At 40.8% G+C, this 27,692-nt stretch overlaps 1 protein-coding gene across 1 annotated transcript in view; it reads right to left on the bottom strand.

Annotated features, from left to right (window-relative positions):
- The window catches only part of LOC127368680 (exostosin-1), a 247,456-nt gene that overhangs the window by 54,883 nt on the left and 164,881 nt on the right, over positions 1-27,692 (bottom strand). Inside the window, exon 4 of the mRNA XM_051409759.1 lies at positions 4,695-4,788. Within this exon, the coding sequence (XP_051265719.1) occupies positions 4,695-4,788 (94 nt within the window). The remainder of the gene's footprint in view (positions 1-4,694; positions 4,789-27,692) is intronic.

Here is a 27,692-nt window from a genome sequence, read left to right as displayed (position 1 = left end):
TATAAAACAGAAAGGGGGCACATTTGCAAGGCGGTTATTTTTACGTTTTCTAACCCTGTAATGGTGGGAATCACAGGTTAAACCTAAAGGAGCTTTTCAAACACCAGCGTTAAGTTCACTGTTTGTTTTACAAGGAGTTTGTCAGAAATCAGAGCTGGAAATTCTTCTGACACAACGTAGAAAAGATGGTTGTAAGCCTTTCAGTGCTTATTATTTAACCCAGTGAGTCAGGTAAGACCAGAAGTAGAGTTGGGATTGATGCTACTTGGGAATTCCGAACTTTTCTGAGGTTGTTTCCGAGGTTGGCTCCCAGTACATTTTAGAAGTGAACTGAGTTTTAATGCTTGTTTTTAAGGCTCTACATAGTCTGGCACCCCTATATCTCTCTGACATCCAGGTCATGTGAAACAGGCCGTCTGGTTATTCCCCGGGTCTCCACGGAGAGCTTTTAGCCTCCGAGCTTCTGGAACTTTCTATCAAATCAAGTTAGATGTGCCCCAACGCCATTGTCTTAAAAACCTAAACTGAAAACAATCCCTTTCAGCTGAACCTCTCAGTAGTCTGGTCTTAACTGCAATTTTATTTTATTTTATCTTCAGCATGGGCTTAGACCACAATTTGTGAGAGAATGAACGCAGAAGGGCCGAATAAGGAAGCGCGGTTTCAACTCAGAACATCTAATAAAGGCAAGTCTCAATATCATTTTTTTGTTGTGACCCATTTGTACTCTTCCTTGGATGTGTTACAGAAAGAAATATTGAAGATTAAGATTGAGATTACAAGAACAACCTCATCAGGAAGAAGAGTGTGTGTGTGCCAAAGTTCATCCTGACTGAAGTTATCGTTCATCCCGACCTCAATCAAGCTGCTGAACTCTGGTCCAACAGAGCAATGAGCAATAAATAAACCAGCACTTCAATTCTTACAGTCCTCTCTTACAGTCTCTTCTTAAGCTGTCGTATTGTCAGTGTTAAAATACTCCAATGTGTCTTTCAGGTTGTAGCACCATGCCCAAACACATTTCCCCCTCAGGGACAATGAAGTGTACTCTATTCTATAGGTTATGGACCCCTGCTGGTTTAATGAAATGTGCCATGTAAATAAAGTTTTGCTTGCTTTGCATTGAGCACTTACAGGCAGTAAATGAAATGATGCTATAATGCAGCTGTAAGCAGGTATGAGGACATTTTAAGTGAACATAAAACTTTCCTTGCAAGCTTTGGAAGTTCTAATTTGTTTTTAAACCCTTAAAGTCTGGCTGTAATCAATACTGATGTCAATTAAATGTATTTGCTCTATTTGAGAGAATCCAGGATGTCAGGTGTCAGGTGATTGAAGTGAGGCTTCACTTTAATGACATACTGTATGGTATGATTTGTATATGTAGTCTCAAGCAGTGGAGCAGTCTCAGGGAAAAATAAAACAAAATCAATAAGTCTGGTATTTTCATTTAAAGTTCAAGTTCGACTGGATTCTCAATCAAGTGAAGCTGAGAGATTAAAGGAGATTCACAAAATGCCAGGAGCATGATCAGTGACCTGTCTACGCAAATTCTCCCTGCCTTGATTAGTCTGGCTTTGTGGGATGACTTTCTCTTTTCTTTGCTCGTCTTTCTCTCACTGTCACCTTCTTACATCTCTCTTTGTTTTTCCGTCCTCTCCTCCGCTGTCCTCTGAATTTTGATGATTAGTACACCTTTTCACAGAGGACCTCTCTTCTTTTGCTCTTTTTCTTTTCTCACCTGTGGCAAACAGGTCGGATCTGCAGAAAAAAGCCATTAAAGTAATTGCTGTGTATTTAAAATGTTCACGTTTAATTAAAAGTATTGCCCATTCTGCCAATTATTTGTGTTATTTCCTCTGTGCAAGAAAATCTCTTAACTTTTCTGATGTCACCACACAGTTCAGCCTCTACTCGCTCATTACTTCTGATTAAAAACAGTGAACATGGTGGCAAATACAGACTACAGAGAGGTTGGTGACACCTTCTTGTTCGTTTCTTTTATTGTCAGCTGCAGGGAATGCAGATGAATGAGCCTTTGATCTGAATCTGACACATACACCACGCTGATGTTTATTAATGTGAATCGTCTCTGACAAATATACAAATAAAGAAAGTAAGTAAAGTAACAGTGCTCCATCCAAGGCATCAACTGATGGTTTGATACTCCAAGCTGGTTTAAATGGTTTGATGTAGGATTTAAAGAAATACTCTGAAGTACAGAGTAGGGCTGCCAACAAATATTCTAAATCGATTATATAATAAAATTGCAAAACTAAACAAATATTATATTGTGAAAATGAATATTCAGTCATGGGAAAAAAGGCAGCACCACCACCGCAGCTGTCTGCTTGACGGGGAGTCACACTACGTCACTTATATTGATTAAAAATGAAATGTAGGTCAAGCTGAAACGAGTAAATAATTCAGCTACAACCGTAATGATGGCAGAAAGTTCACAACACAACTCGTCCACAGAGAAAATTCAATAGCATTGAATCACAACTAGAGTTACATCACCTGCTGGGGGCTTCAAATTCAAGCCTCATATCCAGCACGGAAAGTTAACAACGTTTATTACACGTCCCATTATCACTGAAGGAGGCAGAGGAACAGCTACACATTTGATACAGCGAGCAACAGCGAGCAGGAGAGGGAGAGGAGCTATCGCCAACTGCTGGCTAACACAACAGAAGAGCAGGTAAACAACCGTTGGGAATAACAGAGAAAAGGTGAGAGCTATGAGTGCGTAGCTGCTGTAATGGAGAACATAACAGAATGAAGAGGATTGAGCTGGAGGAGCATGAACACGCTACCAGCCGTCTAACAGTGGAAACTGGAGCTGATACGCTGACTGCAGCACGTCAGAGAGCGTCACATCCTTTGGTCAGTGGACAGCTGAGTTACGCTCTGTGCTGGATTATGGAAAAAATGCACAATAATCCATTTTTACAGCACTATTACTGAGTAACAACATGTATTCTAATCCTTCTAGCTCCTCCTGTAGCTGAGAGCTGAAGGTGGAAGCGTGTACAACCTATTTATTCTTCTGAAGTGTGCAGTCTGTCCTCAACAGAATACATAATTGGAAAGTTGGAAATAAACAGGAAAGCAAGCTAAAGGCAGTCACACGGCACGATCAGACACTTAATGTCAAAACAACATGGAGACAGACAGAAACAAGGTGCTAATGAAAGATGAACACATCTGTGGTCTGAAGACGTGTATAAACGTCCTCTTTCCTTTCTCTGTGGTGTATCTGCACAAACAGGCCTTTCCTGTGGCAGGGAGATGACAGATTGTCAATAGTAATAAGATCAGCTGTTGGTAAAAGGAGGCCCAGAAAGCCTTTGATCCTGTGTAGTTCCCAGCTGGAGATCCACAGACTGTAACTGCAGCCTTTACCTCTAACCACGAGCATCAGAGCGACGGGGAATCTAACCACTTACTTTACTTTTCTGCAGCACAAATGTCCTGTTATTGCTATTTTCTCTGGGGATTTGAAGTCATTTATGACCTGAGGGGGACACACATGAAGGATGAAGGACTCTGTATCTTTAAATATGACTGAATATGAATATAAGAAGCTTACATTGCATTAAAGCTACATTTAGACCTACAATGTAGGAGATCAAAATGACATAAATAACAGAACAAAGACCAATTACATTAGGTAATACAATGAAAACATTTTACAGGTGTTTTGTGGGGAGAAGAACCTCTTGTGCTTTTCTGTCATATATATACTGTAACATTGCTGGATGTTGATGCCAGAGTGTGGAATAATGCGGTAAACGTGTGTAAAAGTAATCCCTGTGGGCAAAAAGCTTTGAATCGAGACTCTGAATGCAACGTTTTTTGGCGTTGGCTCTTCTCGGATTTCTTGCTTCTGCTCCAGGCGGAACACACCCACCAAGTACGGGAACCCACTGAGGTATTCAACTGCTCTGCTCAGGATTCGGGACTAACCTTTCAGAGGGGGTTTTTGTGGTTGTGAAGGAAAGTTACATATTTTCTGGTTTTCCCTCTGATGTCCTGCGGCTTCTCTACCTGGGATTTAACGTATTTACTGTTGGACAATATAGCTTTACTTCTTGCTGTGATCTAACTTCTTCTAACTGCTGCTAACGGCTTACAGACTGGGAGCTCGAGAGACCGGCACTCCTGGTGGCCAAAAGCTCCCAGTCCCAGTAACACAGTTCAGACAGAGTATGGCTAAGTTATTAAGAGTAGCTATAGTTACCTAACTGCTAACAACAAGTAGATAAGGCTATAGTTCCATCAGGAAACTAAAATCATCTACATTTGAAGCACAGCAGCCGGAGGACGTCAGAGGGAAGACCAGAAAATATTTTCTCTATAAAATATGATCCAGTTTCACCAAAATCAGAAAATCAGTGAATAAAGCTGTAAGAATGTTGTGCTTTCGTTCAGCAATCAGTGAGACTCGTCTATCGGTGTTACAACCGGCAGGAGAATAAAGTGCCGTTCTTACAACAAAGTGCCGTGCCCGGTTAACAGCATCCCCATCCGTATCCAACACACTGAATCCTTTAAACTCACCTGGGTCTGTAGTACGGTCACACCTTGCACACACAGGGACAGATAAACAGTCTGCAATCACATAATCCACGGCAGCACAAACACACATAATGTACACACACACACACACACACACACACACACACACACACCTGCAGGGCCTCCAGGAAGCGAAACGATCCCAGACGTCGGCCCCGGGGCACCAGACAGAAACTGGAGTTGTGGAGCAGCTCCTGGTAGTCGAACCTACACAAACACAAATAAAGAATCAGGTCAGGAGATGAGACAATACAAAGAAAGGAAACAAACAACAAAAAAAGTACATTTAAATGTGTCCTGGCGTGCAAGATACTCAAATGGGACAAGAGTGAATATTAATACACTATAATACACGATGTACTCGTACTCTTTGCAAGGAAAGAAAAGACAAAACACAAGACAACAGAGAGATAAAGAGAGAGGAAGATACTTTCAAGACAGCACTTATAACTTTTAGTAATTCCTTAGAATCCAAAAGGTGAGAGGCAATTTCAGGTGACAATAAGGTCTAGAGAGCAGAAAGAAACAAAGGGCAAAGTGATAAATGATTGTCAAACCGCAAATCTATGTTTCCACTTCGCCATTTCCTCAGTACACACATAAATCTCCAAGAACAATCAAAAGCAGCTTTCTCCTGAATGGCCAGCAAAGACTTTTTCAAGGACTTCTCATAAAATGGATGAGGATGAATAATGAAATGTGCTGGAATAACGGAGTCCAGTGCTGTTATATAATCAAACACCAGTGAGAGAGAGATTCCTCCACGCAGGGTCTCTAAATGAAGGCTTCACTCGGCTGTGTCGGTTAAAACTATCGATCTGACAGCATGGCGTATCTTGTCTGTCAAGAGAGATCAATGTGTGTTTGAAGGCCGACGCTAAAGTTTCTTTAATGCGAGTTAGCAGCCCCTCAGGGCAGAGCGGGGCAGCTTTCACTGGAAGGTCTGGATGATGTTGAGTTATGCTATCTAGTATCAAACAGCCACACAACAGCAGCTTGTAATTGGCTTGGATTTACAGCAGTTACAATGGATTTCAATGGTGAAACTCTCCTGAAACCACTCCTGTAGCGTAATGAAGATGCTACAGACTACATGAGAAATAAGCACTTTTTATCACTGATCATTTTCTAATATTCTTCTTGAGATTGTTTGACTCAAGTCCTGATCGGATCAGAGAGATTCACAAAATTTATTTTTACATATTTTTCTCTATAATTAAATTATTGACCGCCTGACATCCACTTCCCTGTACACTGTGCAGGTTATCACAGCTGAGGTCAAAGTTCAGTTAAGTTAAACTTTGCATTATTGCCTGGGCGGCTTCCCGTGAGAGTGCGCCACTATCTCCACTGTAAATACAAATCTGTTCTCTGTGCAGTCAAACCACCTCTTTCAGTGTGAAACCTTCTTCACAGCAGCCATGAAACAATCGGGTAAACACAGACGTTTCCAATGGTACTAATTAAGGCTCCGTTCCATTTAGTGTAGCAGAACCTTTCTAGTGAGACGACATGCACAATAGCAGCACCCTGACTCTGTCTGACCTGAATGGACCGGACCTTTTTCACAGCAGCCATTTTGACATGAAATAATAGGTTAAACACAGGTGTTACCAATTAACGTTGTTTAGTTGTTCCTGTTTGTTTGGATGGAGGCATTTCAGATTTTGTGAAATGGACCATGTTGGAAATAAGTGTCTTCACTTTAGTCCGTTATCTTTTTCTTGTGTCTGATAATCCATAGATAAAATCAATCAATCAATGATACTAAATAAGGCTGCCTTCCATTCAGGGTGCTGCTATTATACATCTCACTGGAACCTCACTGCTACCTGCTGGGTAATCCGCCCAACGTTGTGTAAAATACGTTTATATATGTTGCTCAGGCCAAACAGCCGCCCCTCCTCCAGAGTCTCACCGAGGAAACACTGATCTAATTAAAACTGCCAGTACTCAGTATATCGCTCTCAAGTTAAACAGCAGCTTTATATAAACCCTCAGATGGTTGGACTGCTGCACATTCCCCTCAAACTCGGGGAGTTTTTCACTTCTGCTGAAGGTCTGTGACTTTAAAGCTCTGGTGGCACTGTATGTTGTGTGTGTGTGTGTGTGTGTGTGTGTGTGTGTACACATGATCTCAGGGCTGGCCTGAGGAGATTTCAGATTGCAGCCTAATCTGTCTGGGGATCAACTGTCCCCACAACCTCACCACTAGACACCTGTGTGGTGTGTGTGTGTGTGTGTGTGTGTGTGTGTGTGTGTGTGTGCCCACCTGCCTGGAAAGCCTCTATAATGTGTGTGTATGATAAGTCTTTGTGATGAGAGAACGTCTGGCATATCACTTACTGTCACTGCATGTGTGTGTGTGTGTGAGCGTGTAAAAGTCGAAGAGAGCAAAATAAGATGTCAGGTGTCCAGTTTGTCAGGCGAAGACAAGGTCACCCTAACATCCGCTGAGCACTACAGACAGACAGAGACAGCCTGTCACATATAAAGATGGTTATTTGGGAATAACAAACAGTTTGACTGCAATTAAATCTCACTTCAGCACACAGCTCCTCTGTTTCATGGTGGTCTTGTTGACCTTGATCAAACTCCTGCGCGATGTGTGTGTCGTGGTGTCATCTTTGTCTCTGATGAGAGAAAGGGGGCTCGGAACCTGTCTTGGTTTTCAGCCAGGTTTTGGACAGCACAGTGAAAGCAGAGCTGCTTTGTCCTGAGGTGCAGCCTGTACCCTGACTCTGGAATACTGAGCACCCAAGGGCCCTGTGCACATAAGCACTGGTAATAATGATACTGAGCTGGAAGCACAGATATGGAAGGACCAGACCCTCCGAGTGAGCCGGCAACAAGAAACTACACCGGTGAACAATGTGGAGACCTGACAGGAGCTAGATACGTACATAAAACACACGGTAGCTTCAAACAGACGCAGACATGGAATTCATTTACTGTTAAATGGTGTTAATTATCTGTTTCCATTTCAAAATGTAATGTCTATAAAAGCATCAGACTGTTTGGAGTAGTCGGCCTTGTGATGTAAGAGATTTACTGAATGCAATATTAAAACATAAGTCTTTAGTATTGCATGCTGGGAAACAGCTGTAACACTGTCGCTGGAAATCACTGTAGCATCAGTAAATGTTCTCTTAAAGGGGGCAAACAACATAAAATGTAAACTTAGTTGTAAATGCAGGTATTACTTTGTTAAGCATGTATCACATTGCTGATGTTGTTTGGCCACGTAGCTGCAAAATGTCATTTAAAATCTTCTGAAATTACATTAATATTAAATAATTTATTTATAAGTGTCGTATCAGATGTGTTGACTACATTTCTTATGACCTCTTTCAATATTAATGAGTCACATATGCAGTTATGGGTGTAAATATTTAGTAACAACTCATCTCTATATAAGTTTGTTTGGATGCAACTTATTTTAATTTAGTTATCCCTTTATCTCCACTTAGTCAACACTTTATGAGATAAGAAGTTAAGTTTGACCTTACAAAGCGCTGGTGCAACCGGCTCCTGGTTACTGGTGATCACCGGCCAGGTGGTGTTTATTGCGGTGGCTTGCATCATCAAAATCACCATAAGTGTCTCCTCAAGCATTACAAATGTGGGCTGAAATCAACCAGATGGGTGAGTTGAGTCACGGGGAGCTGATACGAGCCAGGTAACGTCTAAGATGACTGTTATTCTGGTAGAAAAGCCTGGCAACCCATAAGGTCTGCGGCGCTGCCCTGGCAATCATATCCGAGAGAGAGATGGTGTGTAAGAAGCTTTGGGATATTCGAGACCAGATACTGACTGCTGAACTTCCAAGACCAGCAGGTTAGCAGGTTTTTCCAAGTTCTCGTGCATTGATTGATTCTGCTTCAGCTGTCACAGCAACCTCTTAATGCCTGTGTTTCCTGGCGTGTTGGGCCCTATGGAGCCCTCCCAAGTGTAGGTGTTACCTCTGAGAGATTGTGTCAGGTGGTACATGCCCTACATCTGCAGGAAAAATCTGCCTCCCCATTCTGGTCAAGACGTGACACAACAACAAATGCTTTACACACCTTTACTTATAGTGCAGGGAGCAGCTTCAGGGTAGTTTGGCCTCTATTCAATTTCAATTTTCAATTCAATTTTATTTGTATAGCACCAATTCATAACAGAAGTTATCTCAGGACACTTTTCAAATAGAGCAGGTCTAGACCGAACTCCTTATAACATTAATTACAGAGACCCAACGGAACCACCATGAGCAAGCACTTGGCAACAAGGGCAAGGAAAAACTGCCTGTTAAAAGGCAGAAACCTAGGACAGATCCTTCGGCTCTAGGTGGGTGGTCGTCTGCCTCGACCAGTTGGGGTGAGAGAGAGAGAGAGAGAGAGAGAGAGAGAGAGAGAGAGATGCACAGCAACAACAAGCCTCTGTGGTATTCATTAAGTTTTCTTTAACTGCAGCTTAAATCTACATAAATCTATTAAACTCAATAAACTTGGAAGCATTTTCCATGACTTTTCTTTACAGTACAGGACAGCATTGCTCACAAACAGTCATATAATTTACCGGTAGGTCTAGTATTGTTTAATGACACAGGTTCATGATGAAGTGAAGTGTAGCTGGTTAGTGTTTATTCGCCGACTTTTCCATCGCGTACCATAACATTACTTTGGCCACAGTCCATAAGTAACAGTTAAAATTTACATAAAAATCCTTTAACCATCTCAGAAAGTGTTTGTTGCTCGCACATTTAACATCTCTGTGCATGTAATCATTAACCACAACAACAAGACATTTTTCAACTGGGCTTTTGTGAAAATTCTGCTCGCGGCTCTAGAAAAAATAGACTCTGCGCTGAAAAGATCGAGTTAGTTCCACGTCTGATGAACCTGCTTTGAAGTATCTGTGGAGGTTCTCCTACCAACAGTCCACTTTCTAACTAAATACAGTATGTCGGCCATCTGAGTGAAAGGCTAAAAGGCAATTAAAATCTTTCAGGACAACACAGATTATTTCCAGGATATTTGGTAATTTTAATCATTTTTCAGCTGTTTCCCTCATTGGAAAACTAGACTCTGAATTTCCAGGTTTTCCAGGTTTTCCATGTTTTCCGGGACGCGTGGGAACCCTGTGCAGTTCATAGCATTGGAATGAATCAAGCCTGTAAAGACACACAGCAAGTGATCCAATAAAAAATAACATAGCGGTTAAAAAGGTGAAACAAACACGGTGTCCTAATTTTCAGGTTTTTATATGCTCTCAATGCATTTGTTGACCCAGCCTGTCACTGTAGCCGTCTACAGGCTCTTTACGTGCTATTTTTCTGTCCATGCACTTCACACACACTGTGTTTATAACTGAAAAGGTCAGTGACAAGCACTAGTGACTGCTGCTGTTCATGAAGCGATGGCCAGTTGAATGCGAGGACAGCCCCTTGATGCGTTCTTTAGCCACTAAACACACACTGCATGTGATTACTGTGGGTATGTATGTGCATGTGAGCTCATTATTGCATTTTTCCCAAAACTAATCCAGGATTTTATCTACGTATTTTACAATAAAACATTTGGTGTGAAAACTACATAAAAAATATATATTTTTCCTGAACTGACTGAGCTGTGTTGTCGCACCTTGAAACTACAGTGATCAGTATCTGACTGCAGCAAGAAACACTACAACGTTCGTAAGCATGGGGACTAAATATTAACTTAAACTAATGTGGTTCTTTTAAAAATAGCTGCCATTTTTTTGTTGATTGTCTACATAAATATAACCTTTGTAACGAAGTGTGTAGATATTCAACAATGAGTGAATTCAGAATATGTTTCTCTGTGTTTGTGTGCATTAAAAAGACAGAGAGAGAGAAGAGAAAGACAGCGTTGGATGATACCCAGTAAGAGGGAATTAAAAATCAATAAGTGCCACAGAGAATCACTCAGAACATTTTAGCTGCAAAACAAAAGAAATAGTGTTGTTCACTATAAAGTAAAAGGGTTCTCTCAGCAGAAGACACTAAATAGTTTCAGGAGAGACAGATCAATATGAGACCTTAAAGAGTAGACCCTGAGGTCTGGTTTACACTGCTAAAAAATGTGTTTTTATATCTGAAAAAAAGCCAAAATCCACCAAACAGAATATTACACAGCAGAGTAATACAGTTGGAGAGCTCTCTCTCACACACACACACACAAACTATTGGATCAGAAAATGTTTCAGTTTGTCTTTCAGCCAGAAAACATGGTTTGTGACAGAAGGTAGAGACGGACTCCTGCTGAATGAAGGACAGAAGTGATACGTTTATCTCTCCCTATTTACTATATAATGCGCTACATTCGCTGTACGCCATTTTATCTGAGTGTGCAAATTGATCCACTGTGTAGAGCACTCAGACACAATGGAATGAGAAATCCATGACGTGCAGACTATTCTACGTGAGAATTACCAGTGTGTGACTCTAAAGCTGTCAGTAATGATGAGCGAGTGTCCAAAATCTCAATTTAAAGCTTCGCTACAGAGAAATAGCGTTCAGTTCAACAAGATGGAGATCTGCTCAAACTCTCAGTTTGTTTAAATCCGGGCTGTATTAGTTAGACCGCGGTACAGATAATGTACGGCTGTAAGACGTATGTTCCAGTAAACAGGTCAGTTTTAGCTCCGCTTCCTTAATGCTGCTTACAAGCTTCATTATTAGAAGGTAAGTCAGCTCAATTTGTGCAAATTATCACGGTTAAAATACGGAAGTCACTCGAGTAGACAGACTGTCAAACCAATCTCCGTTCTAAAAGCAGGTATCTTTTGGTTCCACCATCACTGAGACTCTTTTCTGATTCCCTTCAGTCTACAGACACAATCAGCACACATTCACTCAATCATTCACTACCTTGTTATGTGAATGTTTTTGATATTTATTGTTCTATTGTTTGATGTTATTGAATTATTAACTATACATAGGTTTATATAATAATGGCTGTTATAATATTTCCATACAATTTAGTTTGTTTGTACTACAATCACATTTCTATTTATCAGCTCATTTGTTAACTAGTTTTCATGCACTCTTCATTACAATAACAAATACATGAATTATTTCTGACTCATTGGTGTATTTTTTTAATCAATTCATGTTTTTTTCAGATTATTGGACCTTCTCTACAATCTCTCTTTGGCCCCCGGGGGTACAAATCTCAGGCTCAGGTATCAGTACAGTAGTATTATATTCGGTATATTGGTGCCAGAACATCTCGCAGATACTAATCTAACTTTAAGGGGATCCCTGGCTCCCTTCATTTATCATTAGAAATGCAGTGTACTATGTAAACTATCAATTACATCACCATTAATTACTACAAATAGGCACCTCACACACACACACACACACACACACACACACACACTCAGGCAAAAAGGAACTGGAGGCTTTGTCTTACACACAGACTAGTCGTCCCTGTTGGTGTAAATGTGTGGACCCATTAATTATGAAGCAGAGACACACATACTGAGATGTCCTTGAAGAGAAAAACAACCTTTGTTCACAAAAGAGCGAACGGGGCTAAAATGTTGCTCTCATGTGCAATTTATAAGACAATGGAAATTAATTGGACAATTTGAACCCTGCAGTGAGAAATGGTTTCCCTCCAAACAGCGTCGGAGCTAGGACAACTATCTGAGGGAGGCTCAGAGTCGGGAGGGGAGGGGAGGGGGGCAGTCATCGGATTACCAACTGAAGTGGCAGCGAAGTCATAAATGTGTAAATAAATGCAAGAACACACGTTTTACTTTGACCAAAATGGATCCAATTTTCAGAGAGCCGCATCCGCTATCGCCGAGTACTCCAGCCAGTCCATCCAACAGGCTCATGAGGCAGGTGTGGACGCACGGACAGCGACTCCAACCACTCACCCTCGACCATGAACCTTCACTTTCTCACTCAGCTAGCTCAGAAAACTCGCCTACACCTCATGGCAGACTTTTAGTTTCAAAACTTCTTTTATAAAAGCGGGGAGTCGACTTTGCTCTGAAGAGCAGCAAAAACGGAGAGAAATTGATTGAATTGATGATTCTATTTGAAGAACGTTAAAATAAAATGTACAGTGAGCCGAGATTGGAAGCTGACCGAGGTCGCACCACAAACACAAAATCATTGGACCCAACTGTCTTTTGAACGAACTTAAAACACACACGGATGATGAATTCAAGTTGTCGACGATAAATCAGGGTTAAAGGACACCAGATTTCAGAACATTTCACATTATTTAAACAAAATCTTTCATTTCGACAGTGTAAAGATGTAAAATGAATTCCATTAAAATTAAAAAGAAGGGCATTCATTTAATCACGACTCTTTGATTCGGTCCCTCAAGATGAATGGATCTACAGTATGTGTGTGTGTGTGTGTGTGTGTGTGTGTGTGTGTGTGTGTGTGAGTGTGTGTGTGTCTGTGTGTGTGTGTGAGTGTGTGTAACATGCAACAGTCACATTATATTTCCTGGCTCTTCAACAGGCCGCACTGGAGGGCCGTGTGTGTGTGTGTGTGTGTGGGTGTGTGTGTGTGCGTGTGTGTGTGTGACTTAAGGTGCTGATGTGGGAGAGCTGCAGTTGCTATCCCCTGTGTGTGGCTGCAGTGTGTTCCTTTATATGCCGCTGATTAGTGACTAACTTTATTATAGTGCATTTTAATCACAGATATTAGCATTATAAACTTGTGCTGCATTTTGGAGAGACAATAGTCGGCTAATTGACGGTTTAATTTAAGTGCACTTTAGTGAGGGAGGAAGTGTTTTTCATTGCTTTGGGAAACAGTGATTATAGACTGTGGCATACTGAAGTGGCATTATAAAAGTACCTTTAAAAGTCCGACTGAGAATCTGTTTATTTCAGATATATGTATTTATGTATATGTGTGTATACGTCAGCTGTTATTTATCAGAGCGATTTCAGCAGATGATGATTCAATTATTTTCCAAAATGTTTATGTTATGTGTTAATTAAAAGAAACAATGGCAGATGATTTGTATTCCTTTAAATCAATATCCGTATTACCGTTATTGAAAAGTCAGTTAGGCTTTACTTTGTAACACAACGAGAAACTTTTTAAAGATGCATTGACCATTTTTTGGCCACTAGGGGGCAGAGCTAAGTTATTCTCTCTTAACCTTCCGCTCTCATTCTGGTCAATCATTAGAAGTTCTTACATGAAATTCTTAGTTTGACAAGTTTTAATTAAATAAAAATAGTTTGCTCCTGGAGTGCATTCATTAACACGGTTACGTGTTGAGCAGAATTTTCACACACATTTTGAGGGTTTTTTTATCTTTATGTTCTCAGTTGAAGTACCATCTGTGGGCCTAAAAGAACATAGGTAGGTGCTAATAAAAAACACATCAGGGGGCAAGAGACAGCACAGGGGTGTTCTAGGCTGCTGTGATTCACTCAAAGTTCTCTCGTCAAGCATCTGTGACGGAGGAGATTCAGCCCAGATAAACTGTATCTGAAGGCAGTCGTGACACATGTAACGCCAGGTTGCTGAGGGAGGTAAATGTTTCAGTGAGATTCCTTTAACATTAGTCCACTAATTAAATCCATTAATGAGTGTCATATATAAAAAGACTGTATGAGTTAGTGTCAATTAAAATGCAAAGTACAGATGGCCGCACAGCAGAGTACAGTGAAGGAGGACTTATCTGTTCCTTTTTGGGGCTTTAAAAACTATAATCTGTAACATCATCCTCATTAAACAGTGTATAACCTCTGGCTCTATGTTCTATATGTAGTTGAGTTCTTACTTTATCCCAAATGTTTCCAACAATGTTCAAACTCAGAGAAATCTGTCATTTTATTCAGGTAACGCTGCGTTTCACCGGTCGCCTGTCGATGGCGCCATATCCCCTTTGTGCCTGCGTCAGCGTTGTGGTTGTCTGCCAGAAGCTGTCATACATTGACTGTTGATCCAGTCTGAAGCCACATTGTTACCATCCACTGTTTAGATCTTGGTGCTTTTTAACTCTAGATTGGAACCAGATGAAGGATTTTAGTCATCGGACGTCTGGATCTTAAGTTATCAGAGAAACAAGCTGAGCTAACGTTAGCAGCAGCTCGGCTCGCAGCCCCTCCGCGACGTCCTCTGTCTGTCCAACAGCGTGGGAGAAGCAGTGATTGTTAAGTGGAACTCTTTATTTGTGTTTAAGGTGGAACTGCTTTATTCAGTGTGTTTAGTGGTTTTAATCAGCGGGTCTGTTTGTGTTGGAGAGGAGGAGACCTCTGTGGATAACTGGACTCCCGGTAGAAACCTCCTGAACCATGAACACTGAAGGAATCCTAACCGGGAGAAGCTGACTGCAATGACACCAATGGTGGTGAAGACAACAACTCCCATGATCCCACGCTGTTTCAAGACATCACCAATCTTTTGATGGGAGAAATTAGCGACAGAAATGACATATTGTACGTTTAAAGCAAAAGTGGTCGTAACTCAGGACACAGAGGACAAAACTATTCAAAGCAGCCAGTTGAGGATGTTTCTGTTTTAAACCATGAAAGAACTGTGGTCAAAGCTACAGACTGACTGAGGGGAATAGTGTGTGTGAGCCTCTGCAACATCCCAGCCAAGTCTATCAGCACCTGGCTCTTTGGAGTCTGCTGGAAGCTGTTTAAAAACTCGTCAAAGCATCAACAAGCTATTTAGTCCACCATCAAAGAGCGTGGCGGGGAATGTGTGTGTGTGTGTGTGTGTGTGTGTGTGTGTGTGTGTGTGTGTGTGTGTGTGTGTGAATGAGCTGCTGCTTTCTGGCACAGTCAGTCTTGCAAATGTGTCTGCCCACATTAGTGCAGAGGCGTGCTCATGCATTTAAAAGCGCCGCCATTGTCTCCAATCTGTGGTCAACAAATCGCACAATGCAGAGAGCATATGGAAAATGTTTGACGCTTTAATGGTTCATGTGGCAGACAATGTGAAGAAATGGGGACCTGGAGCGGAGAGAGTGTTAATGATTGGAGGCTCTCTATTTTAATTGTACGTGTGTGAGATTTTCTTTGTGTGGACCGGGTAGAAATGTGGAAGATCGAGCAGAGTAAAGTAAAGTTTGGGTTAAGGTCATGCTGGAGTTAAAGGCTTCAGTAAGCTTCAAACAAACGAAAGCCCCTCCCTCAACACTTTTCACAATATTCTGACAATTTTACCACCTTAGGAAACCGACAATCAGACCAGCACTTAACGCCCATTATGATCTTATATAGTTGTTTCTTAACGCTCTGTGCTGCGTGGCTTGTGTTAGCTGTACGATATCACAGATTTACTAACTTATGTTATCAAGATCAATGATTATCATTCTTATTGCTTCCCTGCAAGTCTGTAATGTGTAAAAGAACAAGGTTACGCTGTGTTTACTGTTGCTGTATTACTGTCCTGTTGTTTTTCTGTTTCCTCACATGTTATTTTGTGTTAGATGGCAGAGGATTAACACGCCATGTTGTAAGTCAATGTGTCTGAATAATCCCACGAAGGGATGGGTCATGAAAAATAAAATCTTTATCTATTCATTCATCCTGGCAGCTCCGAATCTGGAACGCTTCACATAAAGAACTGATAATGTGAAAGCACATGAACACTCAGACACAGAGTAGTAGTCATAAAATAACCTCTACAACACATCATTAGTTCCATTTTCATATTGTTAGCTAGAAAATAGTGCCTCACTCATGTCACATGTTATTCTTATTGGCCTCTTTCTTCCTCAAAAAGGCCACCGACATCATTTCCTGGCAACAGTTGAGAACATGCTCACACTGCTGATGGAAGGCCGGACCACAAACAGCAAAACACAAGTGTATAAGCAGACCAACGGGGTCAGAGGGAGGAGAAATCAAACTTAGGTTTCGACTCAAACAAACAAATCCAGAGCGGAAACACAGCCAAAACAAACGTGTGTGTGTGTGTGTGTGTGTGTGTGTGTGTGTGTGTGCCTCTGCGTGCCTGCACACTCGGGAATACTCGTATGCATCGCTTTTAACCTTCATATCCAAACAGCAGCAGAAGTCTCTGGGAGGGCAGGCCAGGCAGAGGTCGGGGAGCCGAGCAGTCCCTGAGGACGTTCCTCAAAGTTTACGTTACACCTAAACCACAGTGAAGGAAACTGCTGCTTCTATAGACGTCTGCTACTGTCAGCCTCCATCAAAATACCAGAAGACAGATGGAACAACTTCACAGAACCACCTCAGCCTCCAGTGTGTGTGTGTGTGTGTGTGTGTGTGTGTGTGTATGTTTGTGGGAGAATCATTTGCATGTTCATTGCTGTGTCGGTGCGTCTTTGAGACAGAGATAAATTTCCATATTTATCACTGAGTGAGTGTGTGTGTGTGTGTGTAAACATCACAGTTGAGACTGTTCTCTGGCTGAGTTGAAACACAGGTCTCTGGGCTGGTATTAAAGCTTAATGTTGCAGACTGGTCTGGCTCAGAATAATAATGCATACTCACTAATACACACACACACACACACACACACACACACACAGATACACACACAGGAAACATAAATGCACTTTGGAGATTATTGAAAATCTCAAACACACAATTGTTTTAGTAACGACTAATTTTACTAGGGGAAGCACCGACCCATCCAATTTCTTTTCTCAAGTCTAAACTTTGTTCTTTATACCTGACTGCGTGAAGCACATTGGAAAGACTTTTCGTGTAAGGTAACGTGGGTTCAGGGATTCTGCTACAACTCAGTAATGTAACTGTGAATGAAAACACAGAGTTCTATAATGACACTGACAAAGAAGCTGTATTTAATTTAAAGGATGAAAGATTCTTTATATTCCTCTCATTGTCAAGAAATACCTTGAAAACACCAACAATCAATGTGCCCTAAAAAGCTATTTTCTATCTGTAACCACAGCCTGATGTAGTTTAATGCTTGATGTTATACAGCAGTTTATTTTGAGTCTAAACCTGAAATACTAGAATCCACAGCGGGAATTAGTCCCTAACAAATACACTATTTAGTGTTGTTTGAGTAAAGTTTGCTAAGAACAACAGCACTCAGCCCTTTAAGGACATTATTTAGTCTTTTTGTTCAAATGAAAATAGCGTTCAGGACTTCAACAGCAAATGGTTTTCGGGGCTGAGAGCTGCAGACAAGGTAGAGAAGATGGAAAGTATTGACAGACGGACTAATGCATTTGTGCTTTTGGTTTTGGTTTTTTGAAGCTGTTTTATGCCTTCATTAGATAACAATAGCAGAGAGATGACAGAGAATAAGGGAGAGAGAAATGAGGGACAACATACAACAAAGGAAGCGGTCTGGGTTTTAAACGGTTCACGGTCGGCATCTTAACCCCTGAACAACCTGGTTTTGGTCCTTTCACAGGTTTGTTGATGGCAATAAAGAATTATTTTATATGAATATGTCAATGCTGATGTCACAAATCATGCTCTTAGGCCCCACCCCTTAAAAAAAAACTGATTTTCAATGAGCTCAAAGAAACGTTCCACTTTCAGCAGATGAAGGTGAAAACATCCTTCTAGTGTCAAACTCTGCACATACAGCATTCAAACAGCACACTGTAGGAAGAAGAACAAACTCTGCACATACAGCATTCAGACAGCACACTGTAGGAAGAAGAACAAACTCTGCACATACAGCATTCAAACAGCACACTGCAGGAAGAAGAACAAACTCTGCACATACAGCATTCAGACAGCACACTGCAGGAAGAAGAACAAACTCTGCACATACAGCATTCAAACAGCACACTGTAGGAAGAAGAACAAACTCTGCACAGACATCAGAGCTCAAAAATTAGATAATCCTTAAATAAATGAAGGAAAAGAACAACTTTATTGTTATACAGACGTAGTAGACCTGCATTAAAAATGCTTTTAGTAATATGAGTTGAAACAGAATTCTAATCACACATTTAATGTGATTACGCTGCGAGAGAAGAGCGGGATTAAACTTGGAACTCAACTGAAACTATTAGGGATTGTTACATTATAATGGAGACTTTTTAGGCTCATATATTTTTACTACTTATCATCTGAACTTTAATAACAGTCTACCCCCAACAACACTTGCTCACATCCATTTTTCCTTTTTTTCCATTTTTTAGTAATCAGTTCTTCAGTGACTTCAATTAGATATTTTATTTAATTCACCAGAGCACCAGACAATGTGTCACAATAACAAGAGACTATATGGCCTTGGGTACGTCTAAACAAGAATCTAGTGGTATATCCAGTCTCATTCAAGTTGGCTGAACAAGAGATGTTGTTGTCGGGTAGACATTCTTGCACAAAACAGGTAAAAGCTTTCTGCTGTTAACCAATCAACTGTGACCTTTCATGGTCGACATCTTCTCGCTCCCTCAGCACCGCCGACAAAAATCCCTTCAAAGTAGAGAAATAAAAAGCTGCAAACAGTGCATCTTTCTTTCTTTCTTTTCCCCCCTCAAGCACAGATCAGCAGGTGATGGGCTGACATTTCCAAATCACACAAGAAAACTGTAATTGTGTGTGTTATCAGCTGGTGCTGCGTGAGACTGTGTGTGTGAGAGTGCTACCAGGAGGAGTTTGGACATTAATGGCAATTTCTTTACGAGTCAAGAGTACACATGCAGGATGTAGAAGTGTGTCAAGTTAAGATTGTACAGGTTGTACGGGTGATTTCTGATCAGTACTGTATCTGTTTGATCAATTTGTAAACCAGGGAGAAATTATTAACCACTTAAAGCTTTAAATCTCCAGTGTGTAACATTTAGGGGGATTTATTGGTAGAAATAGAATATAATATTCATAGGTATGTTTTCATTAGTGTATAATCACCTGAATATAAGAATTATCGTGTTTTTGTCACACCAGGCTTTATAACGTTGTGTCTGTGTTGCGGTTTGACTCCGTCATCTACGAGTCTTCCAATCTCTCAGAGCGTCTTCAGAGCGTGCTGCTGCTGTACGTTGTTTACTTTAATATTTTGTCCTTAAAAAGGAAACAAAACTGTGTTTTCTCTGCTTAAAATCTCCTCTAACCTCCTCTGACTGACTGTCTTCAGGCCTGGTGCCACATTGTTGATCTAGCATGAAATTTGAGCTGCACGTGGTATTTTTATTTTGAAAATCTCTATGCTATTTCTCTGTCTGACTTCCTGCCAGTGCAATCTGCTCTGTGCTGCTTTGGACCTTTTGCGTTCTTCATGAGTTTTGTGGCCACCGTAGTTTCTCCTGCACACTTAAAAGCAACCTGGAACTTTACCGCTCAGTAACACTCAATAATTGAGTCGAGAGCCTAATATTGCTATCTATCTATCTATCTATCTATCTATCTATCTATCTATCTATCTATCTATCTATCTATTAGCTGTTAGTGAGCCACTTGCCTCTGATGAGTAATGCCTCTCTGACACACACATGCTCTGGAGGAGTGTGTGGATGTGTGTGTGCTGTGAGGCACCATTAGCAGCCTCCCTGTGGCCCTGCAGGTTTCAGAGGGCCAGGATGGAGGAAGATGAGTCTGTGTGTGTGTGTGTGTGTGTGTGTGTGTGTGTGTGTGTGTGTGTGTGTGTGTGGCTGCAAGTGTGTTAAAGCACTTTACACATCAGTTTCACTCCTTATTCTCTGTTGTGAGCTTTTCTTTTTTTCTGCCTTCAGAGACACAGTCGTAGGAAGATATGGAACCAAAGTGAAAAATACAAATTACAACTTTTACAAAGACTAATTGAAAAGTTACATGAGAGCAAACTGAAGGCTTGATTTATACATGTTATACAATATATCTTTTTTCAAATGCAACAATACTTCCAGCCTTTTGTTGCGTTTGTTGGATGAGGAAACCTTGTGCAGCCATGTAGAAATTGAAATACTTTTAATAATCAGTAGAAGTATTTCAGACAACCAACAAAAATGTCAATGTCAAGTCTCTGTGTTAAGAAAAATATGTTCATATGTTTCATTTTCAATGGTTTTCAGCATTAAATAATATATACAGTATATATACACACAGCAGTATAGACAGTTAATATATCAACTGCACCAAGGACATCAAGAGTCTTTTGTCAGTTAATAATATATTGAATATTACTTTACACTGTTTCGTTGTTGTTTTTGCTTTAAAACTTCTAAAACGATTATTTAATCGGAAAAATATCGTAAGATTCATTTCCAGGTGATAATGTTCAGGTCTACGCTATTATGTAAAAAATCACTGCAGATTGTAACTGTAACACTGAGATTCCCCATCAGAGGAGCCAAAGGTGCAACAACCAAAAGCACACACGCGCATATGAACAGTGGTGTCCACATACTTTTGACCACATAGTAAGAATGTAAAGATATACACAAATATGTGAAGACTCAAATAGGTGAGATGAAAAATAAATTTTGATATCAGTTGTGCTATCAAAGGACTTCACAAAAGGAATTATCTTTTGCACGAGAGCATTTTATAATTTGATAAAAAACATTTGCAGATTTCTGTCTGAGACAATATTTGTCTTCAATCTCATTTTGTTAAAAAAAGTTATTAGAGAATTGGTTCATGAATTGTATTGAATCGTGAGTTGATCGTTATATCCCGACAAAGGATACACGATAATTATTTCGGCCAATGATCGGAAGTTCATATTACTATAAATTATCCCGATACTTAAATTACAGCCAATAAATGATAATTTATTTTGTATTCTTACACAAATGATCGATAGACTTTATGTTTCTATGAAAGCCAAAATATGTTAATTAAGTGTTTTGATGTTTTTTTCTTGAAAACATAAATGAACATTTGAAGAGTCAGAGCTGTTGTTTGCTGTTAACAACAGTGACATTAGTTAGATCTGGAATATTAAATCATCCATCTTTGCTCAGCCTTTCTTACTCAAACTCACATTAATATTGAAATGACTTTACCGGCATGACGTACCGCATAAACTACAGGTTATAAACTTCTTTTTTAACATATAAAAATGCAAAATTATGGGTTAATAGTATTGGCCACAACAAGCAGGTAATTATCGGTTCTCATATTGACTGAAAAAAAAGTCCACATGATGTGTCACTAATCCACATAGTGACTGTGGACGGGCAGTGAACGCAGCAGTGAGAGAGATCTGTTGTTCTGTAGGAAACAAAACGTCACTAACACCTTCTTCAGCAACCTCTTCACTTTTCTTTCTCATAATCTATCACGTGAACTGTATCGTATGGATTAAACCACAAGGCTTCAGTTTTATTCAGCATGGCAGGCTCCAGTCTGCGTTTAGAGATCCACTGATGACCGCAGACACACTGTTCACACTCGCACATGATGGAAAATAAACTTGTGAGGTTGCCCTCAGTGCAGGCAGCCAGAAATCAATAATTCTGAATACACGCCACTTAACTCTCGCCCGCTCTGCCTCTAACTCGCGCTCTATCTCTCCCCTTCCAGAAAAGAGGAGAAGTGAAGAAGACGAACAGGCGAGTCAAAGTCACCCTCCGCCTCCACCCGCTCACCCCCACCCACGCCGAACGCTTCCAAGTCCTCCCTGTTTCCAGAGATAGCGACAGGCACCGAACAACATCGGGGCAGGAAATCGGAGATGTGACGACGTCTTCTGCTGCTGAATTATTGAACACTACAAAAGGTAGCTAACCCAACACTTAAATGCACAAGCACACGGTAATATGGAATTTAATGCAGGGTTACTGATGATGACTTTGATAAGAAATGGCCCAGACAGCATTTTTTATGAACTCTCTCTGTCTGTCTCAGCATTAGTATTATAGGAGCGTATAGCTGCTTTCTACCAGTGGACATACAGAAAGGTTTACATAAGATCCAGGAAACTCTGCGTAATGTCGAGTGCTGCAGATATCTGTGGGAAAAAGACGAAGGCGCTCATTCTATAGGTGAATCGATGCCATACATGTATTCTTCAAGCGTGGGGAATACAACAGACCGACACATATCGACTGTAGGTCTTCATCAGGGTCAGGGCTGCTCACTTTATTTCTGGAAAGAGAAATCTCAGTCTGACTCCTCGACATGCTCCAAAGTATTCATCCTCCCTGTGTTTTCAGTACAGACAGGAAGCAAGAACTGCAGTTTTCATATATAAGTCTATAGGGTTGTCCTGTGGTTATCCTGCATATTTAAAGGACCAGTGTGAAGGATTTAGTGGCATCTTGTGGTGACATTGCAGATTGAGACCTGAAACCCCATGACTCAACCAAGTTTGAAGTAGAAACTAGGTGGCCGCAAAAACTTTTTAAGGCCCAGTGAAACGATAACTCGCTGGGCTGGATGGTCGACTAAACGGAACTGAACCTTGATTAGTATCGTTGATAACACCTGTGTTTACCCTACTATTTTATGTCAATATGGCTGCTGTGAAACAGGTCTATTGTCTAGAAACTGTGCCTCCTTTGTGAGGAGCAGTTTGTACATATATGAATGGTGCAACAAGCTAATAAGTTACAGTAGCTTCCTCCATTTTAGACCCCCCTCCCCCAGAGGTTAGCACTGTGAGGACAGACAAAATTCACAACAGTTCAACTCAACAGGAAAAAGAATCATGTGGATTTACTTTCCCCCGCTAACGAACCCACTGATCGCTGCAGTTCCAGTGACACAGTGCTGCTGAATGCTGGTCTGACCAGATCTTTATGTTCTCATACAGTTGGTCTTAACTTCATGGCTGTTTGCTACATTGTGAATTTAGGATTTAATGCGATTCAGTGAGATCTCATTAAAAAACACCCAGCGTGCTCTGTTTTTATATGTATCATCATCGTTGTCTTTATGTCATACAATACTGATGCTGCCAATACTCGACTTTCCCCTGTTCACTCTTGATTTTTCTGCAATCACATGATGATCATTACTCATTATCGATGGATGGGAAACACAGATGGTGAAGCCCAAGGCTTGAGATCGAAGGCTGTGCTCTTGTTGGCTGTAGAATGATTTATACCCAGTCAGTATTTATATACAGTTTGTATGTGTGTGTGTGTGTTGTGTGTGTGTGTGCGTGTGTGTGCGTGTTGCCTCCAGACAGACCAGTTCGTCAGTGAGGAATGAAATGCCCGGGACGTCATCAGTTCCTATATTGATTTTCCTGCTCAAATGCTTAATTGAAGTTGTTGGGGTATACATAATTGAAGTTGGTTCTCTCAATCACTCGCCTCTCTCTCTCTCTCTCTCTCTCTCTCTCTCTCTCTCTCTCTCTCTCTCCTTTTCTCAAACATTAGAAAGAGAAAAGCCATACCTCTTCCTCCTCTCCAGCCTTTTTCTCATTTCTTTTCAAGAGACAAGTGTTAATAGGGAGGCCTGTGGCTATGCAGTTTTGATGGAGTGGTGCGTTATGTGTGTGTGTGTGTGTGTGTGTGTGTGAAAATATAAGACTGTGTGTGTAGTTTCTTTTCTTTGGTTTGTTACACAGAACCATCGCGGAAGTCGCTGTTCAAAAAACACCATAAATGCTCAGCAGGTGATTGGATGAACTGTCTGTCTATCACCATATATCACAGGTGATCTTCATCAGATCCATGAACCATACAGTCAAACTCTTCACACTCAGTCGGGGGGAAGAGCAAAAACATCTTTTCCTTTGAGAAAAGCCTTCAGTGCCGTTTTTCGAGCAAACACACCTAATGTTGAACCACGCCTGAAGCTCGTGGCGTAGCTGCTATCCTCAGAGGACGGTCCGTAATCGCTGTTTGAAGCCTGGCGAGATGGACTGTCACATGATTTTTGAACCACTCCAGCTGCCCACAGGACGAGACGAAGAAAGACATTACGATTTATTATCTTTATTGATCACAAAACTAGCCAATTCATTTTTTGACAGCTGCGGGCTTGTTAGCTCGGGACATGCTAATGCGATACTTTAGCTTCCTCAGTTTTGCTCTCTTTGAACTTTGCAGCCAAGCTAACTGACAGCTAGCTATAGCTTCATATTCACCCTAGAGACATGAGAGTGGTATTGATCTTCTCATCTAATTCTCAGCAAGAAGAAGAATCATTCTCCAACCACGGGCCTGTGGCAGTACTGTTAATTTGAGTGTTCTTCTGCCTCCATTATTGTAAATATATAATAACATATACAGTGCCTCACATCTCAAAACTACAGATATAATTTCAGCTGCTGCAGGGAAGGTCTCTTTTCTTCATGTCCTGACATCGCTCACGTTTTTTCATTTTTGTGTCATCTTGATATTTGAAAATCTCCAATTTCTCCCATTAAAGACTAGCTGTGTGCTGATAACCAATAGGAGCAAATTAGATCTGCACATCTTCTTTATTTTGTCTTGGTTCTGACCTCCTGTTGCTCTAATTCATTACTGGGAGAGAAAAAACTGCCACAATGATTACAAGCCTGGGTGGCTGTTGTTGCCATGGTTCTCATTGATTCATTTTATAACAAAGATGGTGAAAAATCACTCTTTCTCCCCAAAAGCAGCATTAGTGTATCAGATATATCCACCCAAAACCAGCTTTATACCTAATGTTGGATATTAGCCAGCGTTTGTCACAAAGGCTCGTCTCTGAACCATCAACTCTGCGATTAATGGCCGACCCGCTCCATCTCTACACCAGCTGCGTAAATCTATACATTTCATTAGCCCTCAAATATTCAGCCTATAGAAACATCTCTTGTAAATATCAGAACAACAATACAGAACCAATGTGGCTTTGATAATGACTCTGCCATCAAGGCGCCACCCTTAAGCAACAAAAGATCAATTATGGCGGCGTGATTGAATGAAGAATGAATCTTCATTGTTTTTCTCTCTTTCTTTGGGGTAAAGAGTGCACTCAGGACCAGATTAATTGCTCCAAGTGTTAATTTGCTGCCCGCCCCCTGAATGCCACGTGTCTCCATTGATTAAGATTAGCCTGTGTTCTGTTGCTGCTCTTTGTTCATTTAACGGCGTAATTGATGGGGCCGGTCGTCTTCTCCTCTGTCCTCCATTCCCTCTCATCCTTCCCTTTTTTTTTTTTTTTGTTCCTCTTTCCTTCTCTCCTAAACACTCCTGTTTGCCAGTGGCCTGCCTCCTAAATCATGCTGTTTGCAAGCTGTCTCCTCGGGCGAGAGAGTGTGTGCGGATGTGTTTGTGTGTACGGCCTCTGCACAGTACCCATTTCACACGCTAACATTACTGCCTGCCAGTATTTGGTTGGGTTTATTAATCCTGACTGTTATATAGGTCAATATAACATGTTACAAATAGGAAAATAATCAGGTGCTGGTGTTCCCTGCAGAGCTCCAGCAGCCTTGCACTGTTTTTGATTTGTGTAGGTGTGTCCTGTAATTTCATGTAGGATGAGACGCGCTCAGGTGGGTGCTGGGAGGGTGTCAGCTTCTGTCACATGTGCCTTTTTCAAATGTGAACACTGGCAGTATAGAGGCATCGCTGACTCTGATCATTTAAAGGAAGGAGGTTACCAGTCTGAGGGCTAATTTCACTATTTCCTTTATGCACCCAGTTACACAAGCAGTTGCCACACCAGCAGTTAAAACAGAATAATAGCTAAACTAACTGACTGCTAACAAGCTTGTCAGGTCCAACAACAACATGGTTCACAGTGGGTTGCAGTTTACAATGGTTTACTATCCAGTTGGTTATTGTTGGATTAGTTGACTAGTTCTAATCATTCACTCATTCATGCTGTGGCCACAGCTTTGCCACCATGGTTTATTTTAACACTACCTATATTTTAAAATTCTACACAGAGCGGCTTTAAATCTGTTTTCCCCAGAGAGAGAACAAGCATTGAGCTGGACTGAGAGGCAACAATTATAGCATTAAAATGCAGTTTTTAAAATCCTCTACCTTTATTTTTCATTTCTGTCATCTGTTCAGTTCATTCAGTTTAGCATGGATGTGGTCTGATTGGTTTAAAATAGTCTGTAAATGATCGAAACGCCCTCATATCTTCAGCATTACACTGATTTACCTTTTTATATATTAATTGCAGTGTAGATTTGTTCTGCATTATTGGTAGTGCCAAAGACAAACACACCAATGTATTTGCCACTGAAGTCACTGGTTTGTTTTCATGGAAGTACAACGCTGCCATTGTGTTCAATTATAAATCATTTGCTGCTGCCCGGGGGACTGTGACAGCCCTGAAATTACATTAAGAAAGAATGAGGTTTTGTCTGAAACTAGAGTATAAGAGTAAAAGAGTTTTGAAGGCCAGAAATGGAGTTGATTTATCTGATAGTATAAAACCATTTGTTGTTTCTGTGTTATTTTATAGTCACAAACTAAACCTGCTTTGTGTTTCTTGTCAATAAAGTTGATCTAAACCAAGACAGTGTAACAGCAGAGCAAGATTAAAACAGACAGCTCTTACACTGAAGACAGAACCTATGTTCAGTCCATTACAGTTAGCTTAGCAGGCCTATTTATCAGCAGGCTCGACCACATAGAAAACCCAGAGCGTTGCCCTGAACCTCAGACAGCTCAGCAGCAGTGTGATTAATGGAGCAGGCCACGATACTCGTGCATCACACAGACATAGAAAATGTCTGAGTGGTTCTGCAACATGCTCAGCTCTGACATATAATGTCCGTCACCGCTGTCTCAGTTTGCACTGTATTGTTTCCTGGGCTGCACAGCTGAATTCTCTTAAGGTTAAACAACTAAGATACATTTTGGAAAGTGTGTCGTTACAGTTGATACAATGACAAACATTAATTACAGGACTCAAGTTCTGATCTCCAGCATGAAAGTCAAGCAAACTACAGAACCCACTTGCCACCTCCCACATAAAGGACACACTACCTTCTACACTGGCACTGAACGTTCACATCGGGTGTAAATCATCCATAAGGCCAGTAGTGGAGGAAGAACTTCTGAAATAAAAGTAGCAATAGCACAATTTAAAAATACTCAATCTAATACTGGTGCCTCTATAAGACCAACATAAGCCACTGGTGAGAAGATTGGCTTTATAGTATTCTTAATGCCTGCCACCGGGTCGGATTCAGTTTGATTCCCCTTGAAATCAATGAAACAGATCCTCCTACATGTTACACACTGAACCTTTAAGCTTAATTTTATAACAACTAGTTTAAATTGTTGAGATGTGGCAAGTCAAATGTTTGAAATCTCTGGTTTCAGAGCGTGTTGTCTGCCATA

This window comes from Dicentrarchus labrax, unplaced genomic scaffold, assembly GCF_905237075.1.
Source record: "Dicentrarchus labrax unplaced genomic scaffold, dlabrax2021, whole genome shotgun sequence".
Lineage (NCBI taxonomy): Eukaryota > Metazoa > Chordata > Actinopteri > Moronidae > Dicentrarchus > Dicentrarchus labrax.
This window is presented reverse-complemented; position numbering and strand designations above follow the sequence as displayed.